The sequence below is a fragment of the Poromitra crassiceps genome (genome assembly GCF_964638095.1).
Source record: "Poromitra crassiceps genome assembly, chromosome: 17".
NCBI lineage: Eukaryota > Metazoa > Chordata > Actinopteri > Beryciformes > Melamphaidae > Poromitra > Poromitra crassiceps.
In genome coordinates, this window is record NC_139635.1 from 28,793,637 (window position 1) to 28,818,992 (window position 25,356).

The following is a 25,356-nucleotide window of genomic DNA, read 5'->3' on the forward strand; positions in this document are numbered from 1 at the left end:
GATAACAGGCAGGGAGCTGGGAAAAGGTGCTGATGTGTCCTCGTGTTGCACTAGATACAGTACATAATATATGAATGTATTGTCTGCTCCTGTTCATTTGTGGTTCATCACATTTTGGGTATGGATATTTCTATCGTATGTCTTAGTCCCAAGGTTATGACATATTTTCATCTCACAGTATTGCTTGTCAATTACCGGAGGGGGGGGGGGGGGGGTGCAGACACATTGGGAACATAAGATTATTTGGTTCTTTTTCAGCTTAAGGGGTTTTGTTCAAACTCCTCACTCTTGTTTGTTTGCAGCATTTAAAAAAATGTCAGTCTCTCACTGAAAGTCTTGTTCAATTTCATGTAAATTAATGATTAAATGTTTATGAAGTTGGAGGTACAGTGTCTTGCTTTTTCATCACTACTAAAGATTTTTGGGTATCTTCCCGAATAGAACTATTAAGCAGAACTCAACTATGACAAACCCATGAGTTGGCATTTTTTAGGGCTTGCACAGAAACAGCCGGTAAAAATACTTTTTCACTTTGATACTTTATTACATTTCAGAGCCTGTAACGTTTTTACTTTTACTTGAGTAAACAAGTTGAATCAGTACTTCTACTTCTTGTTTTACACAAATAACTGTACTTCTGTGTGTGCTTTTCCCATCTCTGTGTGTAGGCCTGTACAGCAGCAGTTTCACTGGAAGAGCAGTACAGCTAAAATAACTGAATAAATTAACAAATAGGCCTAACGGTATATATCCATTGATAAAAACAAGTCTTTCTGTGAAACTAGAACGGGAAACCACCTGAATTGTAGCCTCCAACAGTGTGGGTGATACTGACATGTAGGCTTAGACCTACATTTTGGGCAGCCTATCGGTGAACGCCCACACTTAGACAAATCTTCCCACAGACTAAAAAGCCACAACAAAGCAATATCATCATTAACGTTACCTGTCATATTGTTTTGCCAGTTCGCTTGTTCTAGTAATCTTTAGGTTATTTCTTTAAACTCTCCATGCTGACAGTAATTCATTGAGCTCATATAGCTAAAAAAACAACAACTGTGTTGTTATAGGCTGTTATGTGTTATATGTATGTATGTATGTATGTATATGTGTGTGTGTATATATATATATATATATATATATATATATATATATATATATACAGTATATATATAATGTGTGTGTGTATATATATACACACACACACACACACACACACACACACATATATATATATATTTATATATATATACATACAGTACACATATGCAGTATTGGGCAAGTTACTTTCAAAATGTAATATACTACATATTAAAAGTAATAACTTACTTTACAATATTACTGTCTGTCTAGAGTAACTCATTACTTATTACACTATTTTTGCATTACTTTTACCAAAACAACAGCAGCAACAGAATGACATCGCCACCCTGGAACCATCCCGAAAAATTTCAACCGCTTTGAAGTCACTGTAAACAATCCAAAATTCTAAATGTTATTATTTTCCTTTGGTATTGTCATCTATAGTGGTTATTTGCATAAAAACACACAGTTTAATTAGGCAATGATTGTATCTTTTTTAAATATGTGCTTTGATTTAAAAAAATAAATAAATGTGTAACTTGAGTTACTTGACAAAGTAACTGGTATAATATTACTGAAATCCTATAAGTAATAAGTTATATTACTGAGTTACTGCTAAAAGTAATATATGTAATATGTTACTTTTGTAATGAGTTACCCCCAACACTGTATATACATGTACTGTATGTACATGCACTCTCTCTATATATAGACAATTCCCATGGTGTAGGCTAGTCTAGTTTCCCCCGAAATAAAAGCATTTCCCCATATTTAATAAACAACGCAGTTGATTGACATTTAACCTCACCTATTCCTAATGAATAAGAGCTACAATAGAACGAATCCGTGTTCTCTGCGCTTGAGAGGTGCAGGACACCTGTGTGCGCGCTGCTTTGAGATCTCTGAAAGCGCGAGTCCTTACATGGGCGAACTACAATTCCCAACATGCAACACTGGGAGCTTTGGCAGAGCTCAGCTGCGGTCGGACGCGGAGCTGCGCCTGGCGACAGCAGGTTGGAAAGCCGTCAAGCCGCTGGATAATCATTTTTAACAACGTGGGACTTCACTGTATTTCATAGCCTTCGGCGACAGCGGTCAGCATGGGTAATGGTATCAATAAGGTACGGTTTTCATCACTTTATGTACGCGCTTTTTAGGGTCTTCAAAAGTCAAGTCCACATACGCGGGTGGTCCTCGGTGTTTTGGGTGTAAACTAGCGGGTTTAGCAAAGGATACCTAGTCAGGCTAACATCACCTTTGTATTGTTCATCAAAATAAAAAGTAGCGTTAGCTACATGTTTCAGTATAGGCTATGGCCAAAACTATGAAAATTAAAAGTGGTTCAAGTCGTGAATAGTTAACCTCAACTTACCAAATTATTGCTATCTATTAGCAGCATATAGTAGTCATAATATAGCTAAAGCATCTTTAAACTATGGCGGCCACAAAACCTAGTTAAAAAAAGATGCTCAGCTTTAAGTGGACACACACACACACACACACACACACACACACACACACACACACACACACACACACACACACACACACACACACACTAAGTGAAGGCACATGAGCCCTAGCTATCAGAATGGAACCATTGTGATGTCTTCTTATCGCTCTATATTTTCAGCGTGACAGCTTGAGTCAGTTGTCTGAGCTCTCTCAGCTGTTGTATGCGCTGCCCTGCTAAATATACCACTCCGCTATTTCAGCAAGGATGCTTTGTCCATGTCTCTGGGTCCATGTGTGTTGCATTATTTCCTCTCAGTCGTGTCTCTGTGTGCACCAATAGGTCCTGCCTGACTTATACTTGGGGAATTTCAAAGGTGGGTCTATATGTTTCTTTCTTCATCAATTCGATTTGGTTCTTCTGGGTCCTTATGGATGCAAGTATTCACGCTCGTTGTGCTTTTTGGATGTCAGATGCACGAGATCGAGAGCAGTTGGCAAGAAACAACATCACACACATCCTGTCCATTCACGACAGCGCGGCTCCTATTCTCCAGGTAAGAAGCTGTCTGTGTCCTCGTGTCATACCCGACATCTTTGCCCTAGATGCAGCGCCGCGGGAAGTAGGGGTGCTGCAGGTGCTGCAGCACCCCCTAGATTTTTTCCCATTTTTTTTTTTTTTTTTTTTTACAAATGTAATTAAAAATATTTTGCAGTGCACTATGTTCCTTTCTTGTTTAAGAATGTTTCGGGAAATGAAAATTTAGCCTATTTAAATAGAATTATCAACAATAACAATCAAGGAAGTTACATGCTTGTAGGCTAGAGAAGAAGAAGAAGCGCGCATGCGCGCACATGTTGTGTTGAACCAACCAACAACCAATACGAATTGTTTAATCTGGCAATAAAGAAATGTGAACTTGACATGCTATTTTAATAGCCTACTCAAAAATGCACCTCCCACTATACAGCAAAGAGAGGAGTCAATGTTTATTGATATATGCCATTCAGATCAGAATAATTAGTCTAGTCATTAAGTTTGCTGATAATATTTCTATCATGTTAAGTCTGTGTCATGTTAACTGGTGTATTCAGAGCAAATAGGGAGATATAGAGCATTGTCATCATGCTATATATCTCCCTCTTTGCTCTGAATGAGTGAGAAAAGGAGAAAATACTGAATAATTACATCACAACAGTATCCTAATGTTAATTTAAAATGAGATATTCCTCTAAATATGGCAAAAAAATGTAAAAAAAAAACGTCCAAATTTTTTTCGGCGGGGCCCTTGCGGGCCCCACAGAGAGTCCCTTCCTTCCAGCACCCCCTGCTTAAAATGACTTCCAGCGGCCCTGCCTAGATGCAGTGTACAACTTTTTTTAAATGACTCTATCACATGCAAAGAAGAACTGTTCTAACAGAGTATAGTAGCATCCGATTGTGTCAGACGCTGTAAGTGTAGTAGTGCAGCACACATCCGCTCTGATAAAGTCCTTGGACCAGTCTGTCTGGTAATTCAGGGAGAGCTAGCTGCCTGTTTGCTAAACAACTGAAACAAGCCACTTCTTGAGCAAACAGTTCCTGAATGAGGACACAAGAAACAGAGAGAGGTCCTATTCCTGTGTTTTTCTAATATACCATGAAAAATGTCTATCAACAACAGTTGGTATGCACAGTGTGTGGGATTGTGTTCTCGTGTGGGTTTGGGAGTACAGTAGGCCGTTGCTCTTGCTATGGTCACTGTGGACTGCGAATGTTTTTGCCTGCTGGCTGCTGGCCTAAATCTGGCGCTGTCTGAAGGCGACTCACAACCCTGAGGACAAATGACGTCATCAGTGATGTCATCAGTAACACACGTGCTGCCAAAAATGTGACACAAACAAATCTGATCACAAATCAGCTCATAATTTCCATTGCTGCTCCACATACCATGGTCTACTCTATACATGTATCTTCACCATTGGCAAACACATGCATGCCTTTTGACAACATTGTAAAACTATATGTGTGGGGATATGCAATTGTTTTCATTTACAGTAGCTGCCTATGTTATGCGTAACAGTGGTTGTGTGTGATAGGTATCATCAATGCCTGCCTGCCATTGCCAACAGGTAACTACTTGACTTTGTCCCATAGGAGATGACCTATCTGTGCATTTCAGCAGCTGACCTGCCCACACAAAACCTGTAAGTGCCCAGATCTGCAGCACAGAGCAGAACAATGAAAGGCTGAACAGAGAGAGTACCAGATGGTTTGAGGCTGCGCTGTGTGGGCGTCTGAGGCTCATTTTCTTCTTGCTAATGTGAAAATGATGCTCTCACAGGCTCACTGTTTTACTGTGTGAACCCAATTACTGGATAGATAACAGTAGACTGTGGCATTCAGCTCTTGACCCATGTTTGGTTTTAGATATGAAACTTGTATACATGCACAAACACGTACACAATGCAAATCCATGTTTTCTTTTACAGGGGAGATGAGGGGAGAAAAATCAACTCTCCCTTTAGCATCCCTACTCACAGAGGCAATGCATTTTACATGTGCCAAGTGCCAACTCTGGGATCTCCTGCTGCACACGCCTGCGAGCGCGAGCACAAACACACAGTCACACACCGCTATACACGCAGAGAACACAAAAGTCTTTTGTGGCCAAATTCATATTGCAGGCGGTCTCGCCTCTGAGCAGGAAGGAAGTCTCGCAGCTCTGCAGTTTTAGCATGATGGTTGGTGCTGTGCCTCTATTTTTACAGACTCCCCCCTCCACCCCCCACACACACACGTACACAGAGATGCCACTGTCACCCTCATCACCCCGGTTGCCCCATGCCTCTTGAACCTGCATGTGAAATGTGAAACCTGAGATAAACACACCCTCATTCTGGTCCTGCCAGGATAAGCTGTGGATGCGTTTGACGAGTCAAGTATAAATTAAATACACACATCCGTCTGCACGTGCACGTGTGTGTGCGCAGTTGCGCATGCACGCACGCATGCACACACACACACCCCTAACCTAATGCTCCACTTGAGAGTCACATGAGAAGTGGGTGTCAGTGATGACTGATGACACATGGCAGAATATCTGCACACAGTCACAGTGTATTTAGTAGCACTCACTGCCGTCTCACGATGGTGCATTCTGGCCAAGACCTATGATAACAAGTCTTCAATATGCTCTGCAGGACTCAGCACTATGATAACAAGCCTTCAATATGCTCTGCAGGACTCAGCACTATGATAACAAGTCTTCAATATGCTCTGCAGGACTCAGCACTATGATAACAAGTCTTCAATATGCTCTGCAGGACTCAGCACTATGATAACAAGTCTTCAATATGCTCTGCAGGACTCAGCACTATGATAACAAGTCTTCAATATGCTCTGCAGGACTCAGCACTATGATAACAAGCCTTCAATATGCTCTGCAGGACTCAGCACTATGATAACAAGTCTTCAATATGCTCTGCAGGACTCAGCACTATGATAACAAGTCTTCAATATGCTCTGCAGGACTCAGCACTATGATAACAAGTCTTCAATATGCTCTGCAGGACTCAGCACTTTAAACAAAGCATCATGTTCATGCACGAGTCCCGGCTGAAAGGAGAAGGCTGCCTCGTTCACTGGTAAGAGACAAGACTGCCTGATCTCTTCTTCTTCTGTGGTGTTTTATGTTGCGTTACCGCCTCCTTCTGGATTTATCCATCCACTGTTTCCCTACATTCTCGACTTCCCCCAATCCTCATCCTGCCTGATCTCTACCCCATTGCTAGAATTGAGGTCCACTCCCACAGGCTATTGATACCTGAGCAGAAATGCTAACTGATCTCAACAAATTTCCTCCATCCCTTTTACTATAGGGAGCCAAAGTGAACGTCACTTCCTGCTTCAGCATGGTACCAAAGATTTGCATCCGCCATTTATTTTCCCATAGACATTTCGTAAAATGGTTATTACAAATAGTTTTACTTGTTCAAACCAAACGGTTCAGCTATATTTAGAAATAGCAGAGAACACAGAAGATTTCACTCGTACCAAACCGTAAAAAAAACAACATTGAAAAAATATTTTCTTTGAATCCGCAATTTTTTTAATGTTTTGGTCTGAGTGAAATGTTCTGTGGTCTCTCCTGTTTCTAAATATACCTGCACTGTTTGGTTTGATCAAGTAAAACTATTTTTTATAAGCATTTTACGAAATGTCTATGGGAAAATAAATGGAACTGGATGAAAATCTCTGGTACCATGCTGAAGAAGGAAGTGGCGTTCACTTTGGCTCTCTCTATACACCCAGAGAAATGTTGAAGAAAATAGGCTACAGTTGATGTCCAGCTGCTCAGCCGAGGGCACACAAGTGAAGCCATTTGTAACGCTGCTACACAGAGGAGATTAGATACTAATACCGTATTCAAGACAACTCGGACCGCTGTAAGTTTCAACACGGAACCTCCGGCCCGGACAGATTTGCGTTCACGCTGCACCTCCCGCTCGGGGGGGAAACCCAAACTGTTGCTATAGCAACCCATGTTAGCATGGTAGCTACCTACTAGTGAACAATGCTAACCGAACATGCTGAATGTTGAATTTCACACAGAGCGAAACACAGATGACACAAACACATATGAAACGTTAACATTACATCATTAAGACCTCAAATTGTGTGGTAAAACATCAACAAACGTCTTTATAATCATTTTGTGATTATGATTAACGATGCAAGTTGCCATTGTGATGTGGCTGTGACGTCAACTCGGAGAAACCGGAGCTCTGAATGATACCCGAATTTCCGAGCTGTAATTCTGGCCTGAACGACCATTCAATTCACTTTTTACAGGTCGGAACCCATTTTTTCCGGCGGTCCGAGTTGTCTTGAACGGGGTATTAGCAGACTATTGTTGAACCTCCCAAAACATCATGGTCTTTGTGTGTAGTGCGAAGCTGACCGTACACTTACTGGGGTCGGCCGTATCTGATGAGGCAGAGGGTCTCCTCAGGAATCTTCTTGTAAAGTTCAATTATTATAAAGTTTAGTTTTTTAAATTCTGTGTGACACTCTCTGTCCATCCCTACTGTATCTTTCTGTCGTCTGGCAGGCGCGTCCCATAGTGTCACCTTGATAACTGATGTTTATTACTAATCAGTGAATTATTTCTGCAAGGTCTCCAGTCCTGGCAGGTTAGATCTTATTGACTAGACTGTATCGTGTATCTCCGCGCACGTCACATTATTTGGAGGAATGATCTAGGGCCTAGGCAAAGCTTGGGGCAAAATGACGCTGATCATGTGGTCTAACCTTTCAAAGTCTCCATGAAAGGAACTGCCATTACTGGGAATCCTGGAAAATGGAGTGGTATCATTAATGGTGACCTCGTGCTGCACTAAATAAAAAAATCCATCCAATAAAAGGATTTGGTTTACACTTTTGAATGATACCTCACTGCGTTATATCCTGCCCGACATCATCTGTTTCAATAGAGAGCCAACGTCACGTCCCTTCCGGTATGCCCCTATACGAACCAGCGTCGGAAAAAATGTGAGTGGTGGAGAACGGCGAGAGACAATTTCTTTGTGATCCCGTTTGAATTGTGCCATGAAGTACACATGTTTTCAATTTAAAAGATAATCTTGCAAGTCAAGAAAGTTGCAGTTTACAGTTTAAAACTGCACTATAACTTAGAAATTAGAAAGACTACAGACAACCAGTCGCGTAAGTGACGCCATACCTTTCAGATGAAGTATTTTGTACGAGACGAGAGATGTACTGTAGTTGAATCAATGAGCGGTTTCATACAAAACAAACTGCGACTTTCTTGACTTGCAAAGCTATCTTTTAAATTGACAAACATATGTGTACTTGACAACACAATTCAAAGGGGGATCAAAAAATGATTGTCTCTTGCTGTTCACCACCATTCATATTTTTTCTGCCGCGGGTTCGTGCGCTGAAGCAGGAAGTGGGTGTGACTTTGGCTCTATAGTAAATAGAGGGACATCAAATCGAGGAAGTAAAGCTCACAACTCATGTTTGCTTCAATTCCCAGTTCTCATCTCGTCGTTCCTTTCTACAATGCCATTCCTGTATCACGCTCTCTGTCCATCCCGCTCTCTCTGTAGTCTGGCCGGTGTGTCCCGTAGTGTCACCCTGGTGGTGGCTTACATCATGACAGTGACGGGACTGGGCTGGCAGGAGGTGCTGGCTGCGGTGAAGGTGGCCCGGCCCTGCGCTGGCCCCAACCTGGGCTTCCAGCGGCAGCTCCAGGAGTTCGAGGCTACCCAGGCTGATCAGGTCAGTACTGAGAGCTGAGCACAGAGACGATGGGGTGGAGGAAGGGAGCCAAAGACGCCACTGCATTAGACTTTGGATATCCTCCCGCAAATGTATATACATTTATATATATATATAAATTTATATATATAATTTATATATTTTATATATTTATATATTTTATATATATAATTTATATATATATATATAAATTTATATATATATTTACCCCCCCCCCCCCCCCCCCCCTTTTTCTTCTTCTTCAAATTCTTCACACTGGCATCAAAAGACAAGCTGCTTTTCCTTTTCCTGTAGTTCAGAGAGTGGCTGCGGAAGGAGTACAAAGACAACCCCTTCAATGACGAGGCTGATATCCGCATCTTGCTGGCCAGGGCCGCTAAAGCCGGCGGTGAGGTGGTGGAGAAACAGGCGTTGACCCCACCTGGAGGTACCTGAGGTCCCCGCACAGCTCGGCCTGGAGGTTTGTGCTGCCGGACGGACGATGCAGTTCCGGTCGTATTGGGAGGTCTCCGCCTGCTCTGCTCCGGAGCAGATTGCTGTCGTGACGTTCGTCTCTGCTGGAACGAGTGTAATGATCACGGACATGAACACTGGAGACAAGTGATATGTACATGAGTCTTTATAGTAGGGCTGGACGATATGGTGGAAATCAATATTATGATAATCATAAGGATTTTTATCAATATATATATATATCACAATATGGTTCATAATGCAAAATCACATTAAATAGTAATACATTTTAATCTCATTGAACTGAGTGGTAATAGGTGTGATGTCAAACTAAACTTAAAATACCCCCGTTTCCTCCCAATTGTACAATTTCCCATGCCACCCTGTCCCGGTCGTTGCTCCACCCCTTCTGCTGATCTGGGGAGAGTTGTAAGTAGAGTAGCGCATGCTTCCTCCAATACATGTGCAGTCGCCAGCCACTTCTTTTCACCTGACAGCGAGGCATTTCACTGGCAGGATGTAGCGCATGGGAAGAATACCCTATTCCCCCAGTTCCCCTCCCCCCCTGAACCGGACTGAGCGACCAGAGGAGGCGCTAGTGCAGCGACCGGGACACATACCCCTCCGGCTTCCCACATGCAGACACGGCCAATTGTGCCTGTATGGACGCCCAACCAAGCCGGAGGTAACACAGGGGCTCGAACCTACGACCCTCATGTTGGTAGACAGGCAATCTACCGCTGCACTACCCATATTAAAATATATTCATATCATCACAATATAATTCCACTGAAAGATGATAAACACATGACATTGAATGACATCATCCAGCCCTACTTTATAGCGATTGATTCATTTCTGGTACTGTTTTCTCTAATTTATGAATGTCATATACAGTGTTGTTGTTTTTATACTCTATCACTGCAGTTTGTGAAATAATAATAAAAAGAGTAAAGTGAAGTGTTTGATGAAGTTGTCAGTCGTAGGTGGGCTGTCAGATTCAGGGTGATGAAGTTGTCAGTAGTAGGTGGGTTGTCAAATTCAGGGTGATGAAGTTGTCAGTAGTAGGTGGGTTGTCAGATTCAGGGTGATGAAGTTGTCAGTCGTATAGGTGGGTTGTCAGATTCAGGGTGATGAAATTGTCAGTCGTAGGTGGGTTGTCAGATTCAGGGTGATGAAGTTGTCAGTCGTAGGTGGGCTGTCAGATTCAGCGTGATGAAGTTCGTCAGTCGTAGGTGGGTTGTCAGATTCAGGGTGATGAAGTTGTCAGTAGTAGGTGGGCTGTCCGATTCAGGGTGATGGGTTGTCAGATTCAGGGTGATGAAGTTGTCAGTCATAGGTGGGTTGTCAGATTCAGGGTGATGAAGTTGTCAGTCGTAGGTGGGTTGTCAGATTCAGCGTGATGAAGTTGTCAGTCGTAGGTGGGTTGTCAGATTCAGGGTGATGAAGTTGTCAGTAGTAGGTGGGCTGTCCGATTCAGGGTGATGAAGTTGTCAGTCGTAGGTGGGCTGTCAGATTCAGGGTGATGAAGTTGTCAGTCGTAGGTGGGCTGTCAGATTCAGGGTGATGAAGTCAGTAGTAGGTGGGTTGTCAGATTCAGGGTGATGAAGTTGTCAGTTACAGGTGGGTTGTCAGATTCAGGGTGATGAAGTTGTCAGTTACAGGTGGGTTGTCAGATTCAGGGTGATGAAGTCGTCAGTAGTAGGTGGGTTATCAGATTCAGGGTGATGAAGTTGTCAGTATAGGTGAGTTGTCAGATTCAGGGTGATGAAGTCAGTAGTAGGTGGGTTGTCAGATTCAGGGTGATGAAGTTGTCAGTATAGGTGAGTTGTCAGATTCAGGGTGATGAAGTCAGTAGTAGGTGGGTTGTCAGATTCAGGGTGATGAAGTTGTCAGTATAGGTGAGTTGTCAGATTCAGGGTGATGAAGTCAGTACTAGGTGGGTTGTCAGATTCAGGGTGATGAAGCTGTCAGTAGTAGGTGGGTTGTCAGATTCAGGGTGATGAAGTTGTCAGTAGTAGGTGGGTTGTCAGATTCAGGGTGATGAAGTTGTCAGTAGTAGGTGGGTTGTCAGATTCAGGGTGATGAAGCTGTCAGTAGTAGGTGGGTTGTCAGATTCAGGGTGATGTAGTTGTCAGTAGTAGGTGGGTTAGATTCAGGGTGATGAAGCTGTCAGTAGTAGGTGGGTTAGAGTCAGGGTGATGAAGTTGTCAGTCGTAGGTGGGCTGTCGGATTCAAGGTGATGAAAGACATTCTCTGCTGTTTACTGTACCTCTGTTTCCTGCTTCTCTTCCTGTGTTTCTGGTGTGCAAGGGAGGTCTTGCATGACAGCATCAAGAACAGAAAGATCATATCCTTTTATCATCGTCTTATGCTCTTTAGCCTATAATTTATCTTTCTGATTGATTTCTTCATATAGGTCTCCAACATTTCCATAAAATGTACCTGGCTTAGATGGGCTACTGAACACTGTAGAAAGTTGGGTGTGTGCATCAATAGCCACTGGAGGGCAGTCATACAATCAAAGTAAAATGTAGTTTGAATGAAATCATAATCTCCCTCTCTGAAATGGTTCCCCGCATGCCATAGCAGCCATCAGCCAGACCAAGGCAAGTGTTTCAAACAGAACATCTCAGAACCAAGACTATAGCAGTAAACATGGCCAGGTCATGGCAAAATATAGGTGTAGAACTTGTTCTTGAGAAATGTTCTTGAGGAATATGACGCGTGTAGCACAGGTAAGTGTTCCATTCCAAAGCGGCTGTCTGTACAGTGGCGGGTGTCACTAGAGGGATTCCCCACCGCACGCTGTGTGGGCAGACCGCCGAGTTTCACAGAAATGAGCTGCGTCTGTTGAACTTCAATGGGCTGGGTTCCTCACAAGCTCCTCCCATCTCTAACAAATCAAGATGTGACAACATTTAAGAATAGGACATCGAAGGTTTCAAGGCAGATTTCATCGGAGGACCTCACATGATCAAAGGTAAGGCAGCTAGCTGCACTTTAAAAGCCTATATGCATGTTTGCATGACATTTTCAGCATCATGCCAAAAAAGCTCCTTTCAGTGTCACTTTTAATTTATGACTTTTAATATCAGTTACAGTAGACCCAGTCATGCCAATCAGGAAATAATGTTTAATCTCAACATGTAACTCGCATAACCTTGTGACTGTCGTGCCCGCCCTTCTGCGGCATGCATCCCCCCCCCCCCCCCCTTCTTCTTTTGGCAGAGATGAACTTGGAGCTGGACAGCAGCAACTTGTCAGCCAGTTGCGGCAACGGCAAACTTCGCCAGTGGCTGATCGATCAGATTAACAGCAGCGGGTACGCCGGACTGGTCTGGGAAAATGAGGAGAAATCCATTTTTAGGATTCCGTGGAAACATGCGGGCAAACAGGACTACAACAGAGATGAGGATGCTGCACTCTTCAAGGTCAGAACCTCCCATCTCTCCCATCTGTCAGACTGCCACTGTCTGTCCTGAAGCACTGGACTCTTGTTGCATCGGCTGGTCCTCTATGCCTACATATCATTTTGAATATTGTAGACTAATAAAAAAAAGGAATGAAGTTGACAAGCAAAATAAGTTGTTATGCTTTGTTTTCATTTCTAATGTTATGAGTTGACAAGACTTGTTGATCAAAGGTGACGGATAGAAATGCTCACCTTAGTCCTATTCTTCAAAATCATAATCTTTATAAATGATTACATTGAAGTTAATAATGAGGAATTAAATTGATCTATATATTCAATGATGTTTCAGGCATGGGCACTTTTCAAGGGGAAATTCAAGGAAGGTGTGGACAAGCCAGATCCCCCTACATGGAAAACCAGACTGCGATGTGCTCTGAATAAAAGCAATGACTTTGATGAGGTGGTGGAGAAAAGCCAACTGGACATCTCAGAGCCCTACAAAGTCTACAGAATCATTCCAGAGTCAGCGAAAAAAGGTACGTGCATTTCAAAAAAAAGTTGCAAATTTAGTCAAAAACTGGAGTTGAGAAAGCGAACAACTCTGAGAGGACTGTTTTCACATCAGCTACTCCTTAGATACTGTAAGTGGTTCTCAAAGTGGGGTCCAGGGAGGGCTCCTTGACTGATCATTTATTTTCAATATAATTCCATGTATAAGTAACACAGTGATATAATGTATGACTATTTTGGTCATCATGGGTTTCATACACTTTCTGTAATAAAACATCTAAAAGCAAAAGTCTTATGAGGGTCCTGGGACAAAAGCTTATCAAATGGGGGTCTGTGGGCTAATTTGTGTCAGTTTTTTGACCTGAAAAGTTTGAGAACCACTGTATTAGAAGATGGAAACAACATGGGTTGTTAGATGGAAAAATATTTAAGAATTGATGGGTTGATTGTAGTAGGATCTTAGTGAAATCTAAAGCTAGGCTACATCTTAGCAATGCTTTATACAGACCAGCTGCTGCATTTCGCAATTGAACCGTGCACTCACGTGGTTTCTAAACTATCGGCAATACCTACACATGCATAGGCAACTGTGCACTTGAGTCTGACGAGGCAGGAAGCGCAAAGGAAGCCAATGCATATACCAAGAAGGCCTGAGAGCTTTTTTTAGACGGCTTCGGTTACCAAGTGCAGGGTGCACACAACACAACCAGACCACCTCCAGCCTTGCAGAGCCAAGACTCTACCACGGTGTAAAACATGTGTCTCACACCAAAAACAGCACTTTAAATTGGGGTTCTCTGATCATTCTAGAAAGCTGCAGCGGCGTGTAGATTGACACTTATTGCCTCGAGCATCATTAACATAATTGCAATTCACCCCGTCACAAGGATGAAAATAGCAGTTCACCCCGTCACGCGGATGAAAATAGCACTTACAAGCTGCACACCTAACTTTGACACAGTGGCACACTTTGAACAGTCTGTCCAAGTTACTTTCTAAGATGCTACAAAACAGAAGGTTCACAGAATAGTGTTCCTCCTCACACACCTTCAGTTTCTACTAATCTGTACAATAGAACTCAAATATAATCCTGGATTATGTGGTAGCTGTTTGCTCCATTCATTCACCTTTTGGGGATGAGGAGTTTTATTGTTGAAACTTTCTTTCCACATCAAAACATAGTAATTGGTGTGAGTAATCTGACAATTGAAATGAGCTAGAAAAATGTATTGCTGGGCCTGTCTTTTATCTGGTCTTATCATTAATAGCACATTTGACTCTGTATTGTACATTACAGGAGTCAAGATGAGTACTACAGAGGAGACATCATCACATGTGAATGCTCTTGGCTACATTCCTCAATATACATCTCTACACAACCAGGTCAGAAGATTGGCTATTTAACATTTTAAAAAACAGACTGTATAACTTAAAAAATAAATAAATACTGCAGCACTGTTACAACAGTTAACAATTATTATGATCCATTTCCTCAAAAATGACCGTCCCTTTGCCTGTTTGCCAGGCACCCAGCTATCTGGTGTCTCAGGAGAGGAGGGACTGGAGGGACTACACGGCAGCAGAACAGCCATTACTTCCTCCTCTCCATCACCACGCAGAGCTGCAGTACGGGCACTACCCCTCCCCGCTCGGCCGGCCCTGGCCTGGGCCACACACTGACAACGGTAGGCTTCACCATGCAGAGCTGCAGTACGGGCACTACCCCTCTCTGCTCAGCCGGCCCTGGCCTGGGCCACACACTGACAACGGTAGGCTTCACCATGCAGAGCTGCAGTACGGGCACTACCCCTCCCCGCTCGGCCGGCCCTGGCCTGGGCCACACACTGACAACGGTAGGCTTCACCATGCAGAGCTGCAGTACGGGCACTACCCCTCTCTGCTCAGCCGGCCCTGGCCTGGGCCACACACTGACAACGGTAGGCTTCACCATGCAGAGCTGCAGTACGGGCACTACCCCTCCCCGCTCGGCCGGCCCTGGCCTGGGCCACACACTGACAACGGTAGGCTTCACCATGCAGAGCTGCAGTACGGGCACTACCCCTCCCCGCTCGGCCGGCCCTGGCCTGGGCCACACACTGACAACGGTAGGCTTCACCATGCAGAGCTGCAGTACGGGCACTACCCCTCTCTGCTCAGCCGGCCCTGGCCTGGGCCACACACTGACAATGGTAGGGCAGCCTTACACATAATGGGCACCATATTAAGAGCTGCTCAGGTTTGCTATTATGCATGGTCACTGTCGGGTGAAAATATATCTTTTTTGTATTTTTTGATGATTGTCAGGTTTTAACTCCAATTGCAGGCTCACATGCTCCTCTATCCTCTAGGTTGAGCAAGTGCTACAACCCTTGGGGCTTATGAAACCTTTTTATAACCAATTAACTAAAAAATGCATGGTGGTCAAGCTAAAACTATTTTCTGAGTTTGTGAAAAGTTGGCATTTTGGAGATACTATACTTTGATCATTAGATCTTTATAATAGAGTAGAAATAACCAGTGGTGGAAATGCTCAGGTTTCACTGTGGGAAGTCTATAATATACAATGTACCTGCCCCAGGATACGGTCCAGTCCACCCCCCACCCCCCGCAGGGAGGCATAGGGTATTCCTTCTGTTAAAATCAAAGAGCTCAATGCTTGACACTTTTTTATTATTGATTTTACTCGTTACCATTAGAGCTACTAAAAATCCCTTACAGAAGTTACTTAAATAAGATTGCCTAGATCTACTGTTTATTTCCCCTTGATTTTATTCATGTCAGACTTGATGACACATTGACATTGACACTGCTTATTCAGCTTCCAAATACATCCTCTATTCTCTGCTGCTTTCATGCTGCCCCCTCTCCACTGCTCTGCTCTCCACTGCTCTGCTCTCCACTGCTCTGCTCTCCACTGCATTGCAAGAGGGGGAACCAGAGGAGGAATGGCGTTCCCCCTCTCGCTGTGTGTATGAAACCCAGAGAAAACCTGCCGCTTCACTTCAGATTCAACACTAACTGACAAGGCAATAGGGAAGCATCGAGTGGAAGTGGAAGTAGACTCAAATGAAATATAAGAAGTTAATCATTGCAGGAATATTAAATGTTATATTATATTAATTGGATGTTTATACAGCATCTATGGAAAAGCTGATTGTGTGCTGGACTGGTATGAACAATATTTAATTAAGTAATTAAAAGATCAAATAAGCATTATTAAATGCCTTACTTATGCTTACCATATTACTTGTTAATTCCATTCAAACTATTTAGTAATTTTACACACCATCTGTTACTGTGTAATTTACAAACAAATAACTTGAAAGTAATATGATAATCCAGCAGTTACACATTATTCCTTAACTGTAGAATGAAAGCATTCATTTAATCTTCTGATTTACAAAAAAACAAAACAAGCTGAGCTAGACTTCAGTGTACAGTATGAATACCCCGTACAGGCCAGGGTGTGTTGGACCAGATATGACTGTGGCCTCAATTCACTACATCCTAAGGAACAGCAAAGTTCCTGCATCTGATATCACTGTGACACCAAAACGACATCTGCTGACTGACAAGATATTATTATTATTATTATTATTATATTATTATTATTATTATTATTATTATTATTATTGTTGTTGTTCTTGTTGTTGTGGTGGTTGTTGTTGTTGTTGTTGTTGTTGTTGTTGTTGTTGTTGTTGTTGTTGTTGTTGTTGTTGTTGTTATTATTATTATTATTTAGTCAATGGGATGAATTCTTAGATGTAGATCATCAAACTAGCCTTGCACAGACACACACAGTTTATAGAGGAAACATTGCCGACTCCACTGATGTCAGTTTGTTTTAGATTATAATCTGAACTCAACTAAGCCACACCAGACTGATGGCCATGTGTTCAACAGCTTTCTCAGAATTTGCACACACACACACACACACACACACACACACACACACACACACACACACACACACACACACACACACACACACACACACACACACACACACACACACACACACACACACACACACACACACACACACACACACTCATCCTGCAGAGGTCCTTTAGTGATGACTAAGCATCAATTATCAATTAAGACTTTGGCTCCCCCTGAGGTACAAAGAGACATGAGATGGCAATTATTCATATAGAGCGCGCTCCCTTCTAGCGTCCCTTGCTGCCTCGCCCGCTGAAACTGGCAGTGCTCATTCCTTCCTCGTCGTGCTCCTCGTCGTGCTCCTCCTCCCCCTCGTGCTCCTCCTCCTCCTCCTCGTGCTCCTCCTCCTCCTCCGTCTCCTCCTCCTCGTGCTCCTCCTTCTCCTCGTCATTGTCCTCGTCCTCCTCAGCAGCGCTAATTTCTACCGTGCCTCGTTGGTTTTCCCTCGAGGTCTCGCTCGCTTTGCGGGCTTGTAGACGCAGCTCGGCCGCTTAGTAAGATGATATAAGCCATTGTGAGTTATTGCAGTCCTGTGCCTAATCAGCTATGATTAGTGGCTCATTGTCTAGTTAATTAAACTAATAAGTGACAACCAAATAAACAAATGGTAATACTGATGTCATTATGATCAATAGTCCTTTGATTGATTTGATTTGATTGATTCTACGCATGCAGGTTTCCAGGTCACCAGGCCCTTCTGTACCTACCCCTCAGAGTCCCAACCAGCAGTGTTTACAGTGGACCACAACAGCGCCATATCTGGTAAAGAATCATCAAACACAGACATAATGTTACACTCTTGGTTTCAAATGTTTGCATGACTTACTTCCCTCTTCTCAAACTCAGAGCAGAAGGCCATGGTAGGAAATAGTGTTTTTTTTTTTTGGTTGATCCATCACATGATCAGGGGAGTTTTAAAAGGTGCTTGAAAAGATAAGAGAACTGAATAATGAGAAATCAGAGGTGGAAAGAGTACTGACAAATCCTACTCAAGTACAAGTATTGTTACTTGGGTGAAAATTAACTCAAGTACAAGCAAAAGTACTAGTCCAGGAAATTAATCAAGTAAGAGTAAAAAAGTAGCCTATTTAAAAGTACTCAAGTAAAAGTACATTTGCGTTACTTAAAAAAATATGTATATATTTTAATTATTTACCCTAATACATTCCACACATCCAGCACATGTTACCAGAGTTAGCTAAGCTGTCGCTGTCATTGTCTGTCTTGTCTTTCATACTGAATTCACATGTGGCCAGGGATGCTCAGTTTAGTGATTCTCTGCTTTGCCAGACGAGCTAGCTAGAGCTGCTAGCAGCAATATCACAATCAGATACGTCCATTTAGCTACAGTATGTCTATCAGCAGTGTCAAATGAAACTGAGATTTCTGAACTAATGGGGATGGGGGATGGGGATCATTACAATTTGATCGTCTACTACACTTGTCTAGTTCAATTGACCAGTCTTGAGGGCGAACCAAGTCAAGTCAAGTTTATTTATATAGCCCTAATTCACAAGCATGTCTCAGAGGGCTTCACAGAAAGTATGTCTAGCTGATTCTAGCTAACACACAGTAACAAGAATATACAGAATAAAGATAACATTTGAACAATTGATAATATAGAAAATATAGAAATGAAGAGAGAGCAGAGGAGAGAGCAGGAGAAGGGGGAAGAGCAGGGGGAATGTGAGAGAGTGATGGGGTGGGGAGGGAATGGGAGATGTTGGAGGGTATAGGAGGTGGGGAAGGAGCAAGAGGAGAGAGCAGGAGAGGGGAAGGGGGAGGGGTGTGGGGGAGAAGAGAGCAGGGGGAGGGAGGAGGTGGGGAGAGAATGAGAAATATAGACGCACATCTTGCAAACGGACATATGTCAATTTCTAAGCAACCAAACTATGCCTAATTTAATTGGCTGCAAGCCTTTAGTAATGAGTCCTTTTGCCAGATAAGCACATGTTCACATATAGAGCTTATGGGTGCCTTGCTTTAGGCGCCAGTTTGGGCGCCCTAAATGCGAGTGATTCTGACGACCTGTTAGCAAGCAGTCCCAATGCTACTGTGCTGTTTTCATAGTGCGGTGTGCAAAACAAAAATCTAAATTTACTCATTTACTCAGTGTACATTTAAAAGCACTTGAGTAGCATATCTATATTAAAGTTACTCAAGTAAGAGTACATTAAAAGTACAGCATTATAAGAATACTTAAAAAGTACAAATTTAAAAAAAACTACTCAAATAGACTACTTGTAATTGAGGATAATCACCTCTGGAAATTTGCATGCTTAGATTGCTACAAAGATAAATATATGATCTATTGATAATTTTGATGAAATCACCCTCTATGATATTACTGCTGAAGGCTCTTGTCTTTCTTCCAGACTTCAGCCTGCGCGTGTCCCTGTTCTACAGAGAGTCTTTGGTGAAGGAGGTCACCACCAGCAGTCCAGAAGGTTGTCGGATCACCTCCTCTCCCTCCTCCTCACCTTCCTCCTCCTCCTCCTCCTCCTCCTCCCCCGGTCCGGAGGACAGGCCGTACAGCGGGGTGGAAACCATCCTCTTCCCCTTACCCTACCCAGAGTCCCAGAGGCAGGGCGCCGACATGCTGCCCAACATACTGGAGAGGGGGGTGCTGCTGTGGATGGCCCACGACGGCCTGTACGCTAAGCGCCTGTGCCAGGGACGAGTGTACTGGGAAGGCCCTCTGGCGCCGTACTTGGATAAACCCAACAAGCTGGAGAAGGAGCAGACCATCAAACTGTTTGACACTCAGCAGTTCCTCATAGGTGAGCACTGATATGCTAAAAGGTACAAAAAGGCAGGCACATCCAGTGAGGGGTTAAAACCAGGTGCAGGACCGAAGTGCAAGTAAGTAATAAAAATAGAGTCCGCACACTGGCGGCAAAAAAAGTGACGTTTCGGGGCAAAGCCCTTCCTCAGACATGAATGAAGTGTAGGGACACACACACCCCTTAAGTACCCTCGCAGGGGTCACCTGACACATCATGTGATACATAGAAGAGTTAAACATACAGTGCACTTGTTCGACCAGTATACACAATAATCAAATAGCAACTGGCAATATCAAAATAAGTAAGTAATAAGTAATTGTCTCAAAGGACAAGTAATATAATGGAAGTTTTCAGAACAACTTGAATATCACATAAACTAGGGTTATCAGGTATAAACGTCATAATGAAATGTAATATTTAAGAAGAAAGTGTGATGTAACTATTACAAGGTGGTCTCTACTACTTTGAAATTGTGGTAGTAGTAAAAAAAGTATATGAATATACCACAGCTGTGAAGAAAATGACACAGGACAGGGCACTGATATGCTGCCATAGTGTTCAGAGTGATGTGAGTGCAACATTAGGACAACAGTACACTACCAGTCAAACATTTGGACACACACGTTTTTTGCGAATAGTCAAGACAGTGAAATACCAGCGATCAAAAAAAGTGTTAAACAAATCAAAACTATCTGATCTACCTAATAATTCCATGGCCATCTGTATGTCTATCTCTATGTATGTTCCCTTCGCATATGGAGAAAACCATTGGTCCGATTGACTTCAAACTTGGCGACTCATGGCGAGTGTGCTGCTGGGAACCTGATGGAGTGCAGTGCCGAATTTCGTTCAATTCGATAGTCCTAGCGCCACCTACTGACAACACAAGAAGTGGTTTATCTCAACAACCGCTTGGCCAATCGCGCTCACACTTGGCGAGTGTGTTGCTGGGAATCAGAGGAAGTGGAGTGCCGAATTTGGTGCAATTTGGACACGCGCATAGTCATAGTGCCACCTAATGGCAACACAGGAAGGGGTTTGTAACTCAGCTGTAGGCTACATGGTCAAATTTGCACCAAACTTCACATGTTGGATGAGAGTTCTGGCCTGAGACATCTACATGCCAATGTTGAGATATAGTCATAGCGCCACCTACTGGCAACACCAAAAGTGGTTGTAACTCGACTGTACATGGTCGAATCTGCCCCAAACCTCACATGTTTGTTAAGAGTCCCCGCTTGAAGACATTGAATATCCCCTTTACGGGCCCGTATGATGTAACCTTATCCGGGGATATGGCATGGCAGTAGTAAAAGATGTCTCCGATTTCCAAAGAGACCGGAGGTGACGCGTGATTGCCCTCCAGTGTTTGTGGTGTGGGAGATTCCAGCTGTCAAAAGAAGAAGACAAAAGACTTGCTCCTGGCCAATCCCGGCGCCACAGGGCGTGGTTATTGCTTATCCTATGTGCGAATAGAAATCACGCGGAGGTGACCCCTTGTCAACAAAGACAAGTTCAGGAAGATGGTGACCGCAAAAATACTACACAGGAATCTAGATTTTTCCACACATTTCAAGAATGTATTTGAAATTTAGAACTGCCAATCTAACAAATCGCTACAAATAGGCGACAGAATTATACAAAGTTTGACCTGTGATGAAGAAGAAGCATCCTACTATTACTGCAATGTGACTGTTGACCTTGTATAGATAAACAAATGTGATGTACTAAAGCTTATCAGAGACAATGAGATCAATTCTCTCTCTCAGTGGCTAATATTCTATTCATATTTATAGCTGTCATGCTTTATGCTGTCTTAGATTGGCTACTGAAATGTTTCATATTTACAACACTTGTTTTAGTGCTGTGTTATAAAGAAATAAATCCAATTAATACGTTCCGGATGTAGATTGTGTTCCTTGTAACTCTCTTTTATAGATTTATTATCACCAGCAATTTCTCTCTTGCAAAATAATGTTCTACAGATTTCTTTGGGATTGACCGTAGACACAATAATCTGTGACGCAAACAAAGGCGCGATATAGCAATAAATCTTTAGTGTGTCTGTCTGTGTGTGTGTGTGTGTGTGTGTGTGTGTGTGGGGGGTGTGTGTGTGTGAGAGAGAGAGAGAGAGAGTGTGTGTGAGGGTGTGTGTGTCCTTTGCCTACTGTACCTCGAGAACCGATTTACTTCTCACTTGGCGGGTGTGTTGCTGGGGAGGGCAGTGTCGGATTTGATGCAATTTGGACACGTTCAATATTAATAAATGTTGAATAAAGACGCAAACAGCGCTCTGCATGTGCAGCAGTGGGCGGGGCAAACAGCGCTCTGCATGTGCAGCAGTGGGCGGGGCAAACAGCGCTCTGCATGTGCAGCAGTGGGCGGGGCAAACAGCGCTCTGCATGTGCAGCAGTGGGCGGGGCGAACAGGGCTCTGTGCAGCAGTGGGCGGGGCAAACAGCGCTCTGCATGTGCAGCAGTGGGCGGGGCAAACAGCGCTCTGCATGTGCAGCAGTGGGCGGGGCAAACAGCGCTCTGTGCAGCAGTGGGCGGGGCGAACAGTGCTCTGCATGTGCAGCAGTGGGCGGGGCGAACAGCGCTCTGTGCAGCAGTGGGCGGGGCGAACAGCGCTCTGTGCAGCAGTGGGCGGGGCGAACAGCGCTCTGTGCAGCAGTGGGCAGGGCGAACAGGGCTCTGTGCAGCAGTGGGTGGGGCAAACAGCGCTCTGTGCAGCAGTGGGCAGGGCGAACAGCGGTCTGCATGTGCAGCAGTGGGCAGGGCGAACAGGGCTCTGTGCAGCAGTGGGCGGGGCAAACAGCGCTCTGTGCAGCAGTGGGCGGGGCAAACAGCGCTCTGTGCAGCAGTGGGCGGGGCGAACAGCGCTCTGTGCAGCAGTGGGGCAAATGGGCACTGCACTAGTATTTCAGATTCTTTAAAGTAGCCACCTTTTGCCTTGATGAAGACTTTCATACAAAGGCATCAACTTCACTGGTTATATTTGTCTAAGAAACAGTGATATCATTCATGGACAAATTACATCATCGGTCCGCAACATAACTCAAATCGACACTCTCAATAACTGTTTACAGTTTTCAGATATACGACTGATTTTGTCATGATACAAAGCTGGTTGAAAATCAGCGGAGTGTCCCTTTAAGCACAAGCCTTTAGAACATTCTCATTGACTGCCTCTTCAGTCCAACCATGCAACAACCCCATGATTTTGCATCCTGTGACTGTGGTGCAGATAACCTTCACTTTGAATCGGGATCTAGGTCTTTTACTGTCTTTCATGATGTCTAAATGATCTTCAATGATTACAGTACAAAGCCATCATGAATACACCATGTTTGCTGATGTGGTGATGATGCTGATGTTGATGAAGGGGAGGGCGCAGGTGCTTTAGCTGGGCAAGTCCCTCTCAGTGTTGAGGTGACCTCACATATAAACCATGGATAAGAAAGCTGTCACTTTCTCAGCAGGGGGCCAGTGTGTGTGGAGTCCCCACCCACCTCCTGTGGTCCACCACACAGTGAAGTCTGACAAGCTAGTCCACACTGCTGTTTGTCTGTGCCATTTTCACACAGTAATTTCCATCATCTTCACCAGTAATTTCCAGACAAATTTACCATATCATAGATGCTCCTCTAAGCACGATTAGGAAGAATATCACAAGTATGAGCTAAGTTAGGGGATTTTAGTACTGTTGTTGTGGCTAACGTGATTGTCTCACGGCATCCCCTCTCTTTCCTTGCTCTCTTTCTCTCTGCAGAGCTTCAGGATTTTGTCCATCTTGGCCGACGCGTACCCACCCACCAGGTGGTGCTGTGTTTCGGAGATGAGTATCCCGACCCACAGCGCCAAAGGAAGATGATCACAGCACAGGTACACCTAAACTTCCTCAAATTACCTAGTAACTGAATGCACACCTACCAACATTAGGCTGTGAAAAAGAGGGAGCTTTTTTGGGGTATCGGCAAATGCACCCTGCCCCCAACCCACCCCACTCCAGATCGGATTCGTAAGGGCCATCGAAACTCAGTGATGTGCTACCTTATATGTTAAGGGAAGACTCTTGAGTACCCATAGAACCCGAAAGGAACATTATCTCTAGCCCCTTCTCGACAAACTAGCACGCCATGCCATGGTTGGTACCAATGGATGCCTATAACCTGTGATAATGGTGGGAAAAACAGCTCAAATCAGCTCACTGCCATAAGACTCACAAAGCTCTCATTAACCAATGTTAAATAGGATGCTATGCTATCACAAGCTAGCAAGCCAGAAGGCTACATGACATGCTTGAGGGACGGGCTTTTATTTTGAAGGTTTGGGGCTTTTATTTTGAAGGTTTGGAGCTTTTATTTGGAAGGTTCTGGGCTTTTATTTGGAAGGTTTAGGGCCCAGCCCAATGTCACATTTGTGACGCGAATTGTGATTGACTGAAAGACAGACACACACTGCCCGCCTAGCCAATTTTATTATAGGGTTAATAAGATAGGATGAGAGACCTCAGAATGTGAGTCGACATTCATACATAGGGATCCTTTCCTTTCAGGTGGAGCCAGTGTTTGCCAGGAAGCTGGTGTATTATTACCAGCAGAACAGTGGCCACTACCTGCGGGGTTATGATCACATCCAGGAACAGGAAACCACTGCAACAGTCAACTATCATGCCCAGAGACCCCTACAGCACATTTAGGAGTGACACACATACACACACACACACGACATGGATTTTAATGTAGAGTCTACATTAAAATCCAATAGTCTACATTGTAGACTATTGGGTTTTTTATCAGGTCGTCACCGCAAAACAGAATCTATGTCAGTCATTTGCTGGACTTCAAAACATTATTCTCTCTACTTTTCTTCCATTGCTCTTTTAAATCAGAAGCCAATAACAGTCCCACTGTATTTTGTATGTATAGTATTGCATATATTTTTTGTAGACAATGTTCTCCAAATTATGTTTTCCAAATAAAGAATGAAAAGATCTGGGCTTTATATCCAGTTTCTAATCAATAGAGGTGTGTCTGTGTTTATAGATATAGTGAGATATAGTGAGATGCCTTTTATTTATAATGTGATTATTGCTTCATGCATATAAAATAGTGGGGCAGTTAAGCATAACAATTGTGCATTTTGCAATAAAAGCATATCATTTGGTACACTTATAGCCGGAGGCATTCCAAAAACAATTGGATATCGGGGGATCATCTGGGGACCTCAGAGTTCAAGACCCAAAATAAGGGATTGCCATAATTGCCCAAACCTAACCTCTGGAATTGTGAGATAGAAGGAAGCTTCTGAGCAATTCTAAAGTTCCAAATTTGAATTCCTTGTCGTATTTTTTTATTTTTTATGATTTGACTCCAAGATCATCCATATCAGGAAAAAATAATAATAGCAAAATAAATAAATAAAATA

General features: G+C 43.4%; 2 protein-coding genes across 3 annotated transcripts; both read left to right on the forward strand.

The window, feature by feature from the left end:
- Positions 1–2,070: 2,070 nt before the first annotated feature.
- On the forward strand, positions 2,071–10,197 carry dusp22b (dual specificity phosphatase 22b). Of its 2 annotated transcripts, none has more exons than XM_083653512.1 (7): positions 2,071–2,204; positions 2,879–2,912; positions 3,010–3,092; positions 4,673–4,722; positions 6,088–6,162; positions 8,650–8,821; positions 9,121–10,197. In XM_083653512.1, the coding sequence occupies exons 1-7, from the start codon at positions 2,184–2,186 to the stop codon at positions 9,160–9,162; spliced, it is 477 nt and encodes a 158-aa protein (XP_083509638.1). In that variant the 5' UTR covers positions 2,071–2,183; the 3' UTR covers positions 9,163–10,197. The 2 variants fall into 2 exon arrangements, with proteins under 2 accessions (XP_083509638.1, XP_083509637.1); XM_083653511.1 differs by having other exon boundaries at positions 9,116–10,192.
- Positions 10,198–12,241: 2,044 nt separating this feature from the next.
- irf4a (interferon regulatory factor 4a) lies at positions 12,242–24,935 on the forward strand. Its single transcript, XM_083653555.1, has 9 exons — positions 12,242–12,257; positions 12,506–12,708; positions 13,039–13,225; positions 14,497–14,582; positions 14,725–14,884; positions 17,817–17,903; positions 19,517–19,921; positions 23,699–23,811; positions 24,485–24,935. Exons 1-9 carry the CDS (start codon positions 12,248–12,250, stop codon positions 24,626–24,628), a joined length of 1,395 nt encoding a protein of 464 aa, XP_083509681.1. The 5' UTR covers positions 12,242–12,247; the 3' UTR covers positions 24,629–24,935.
- The last annotated feature ends 421 nt before the right edge of the window (positions 24,936–25,356 follow it).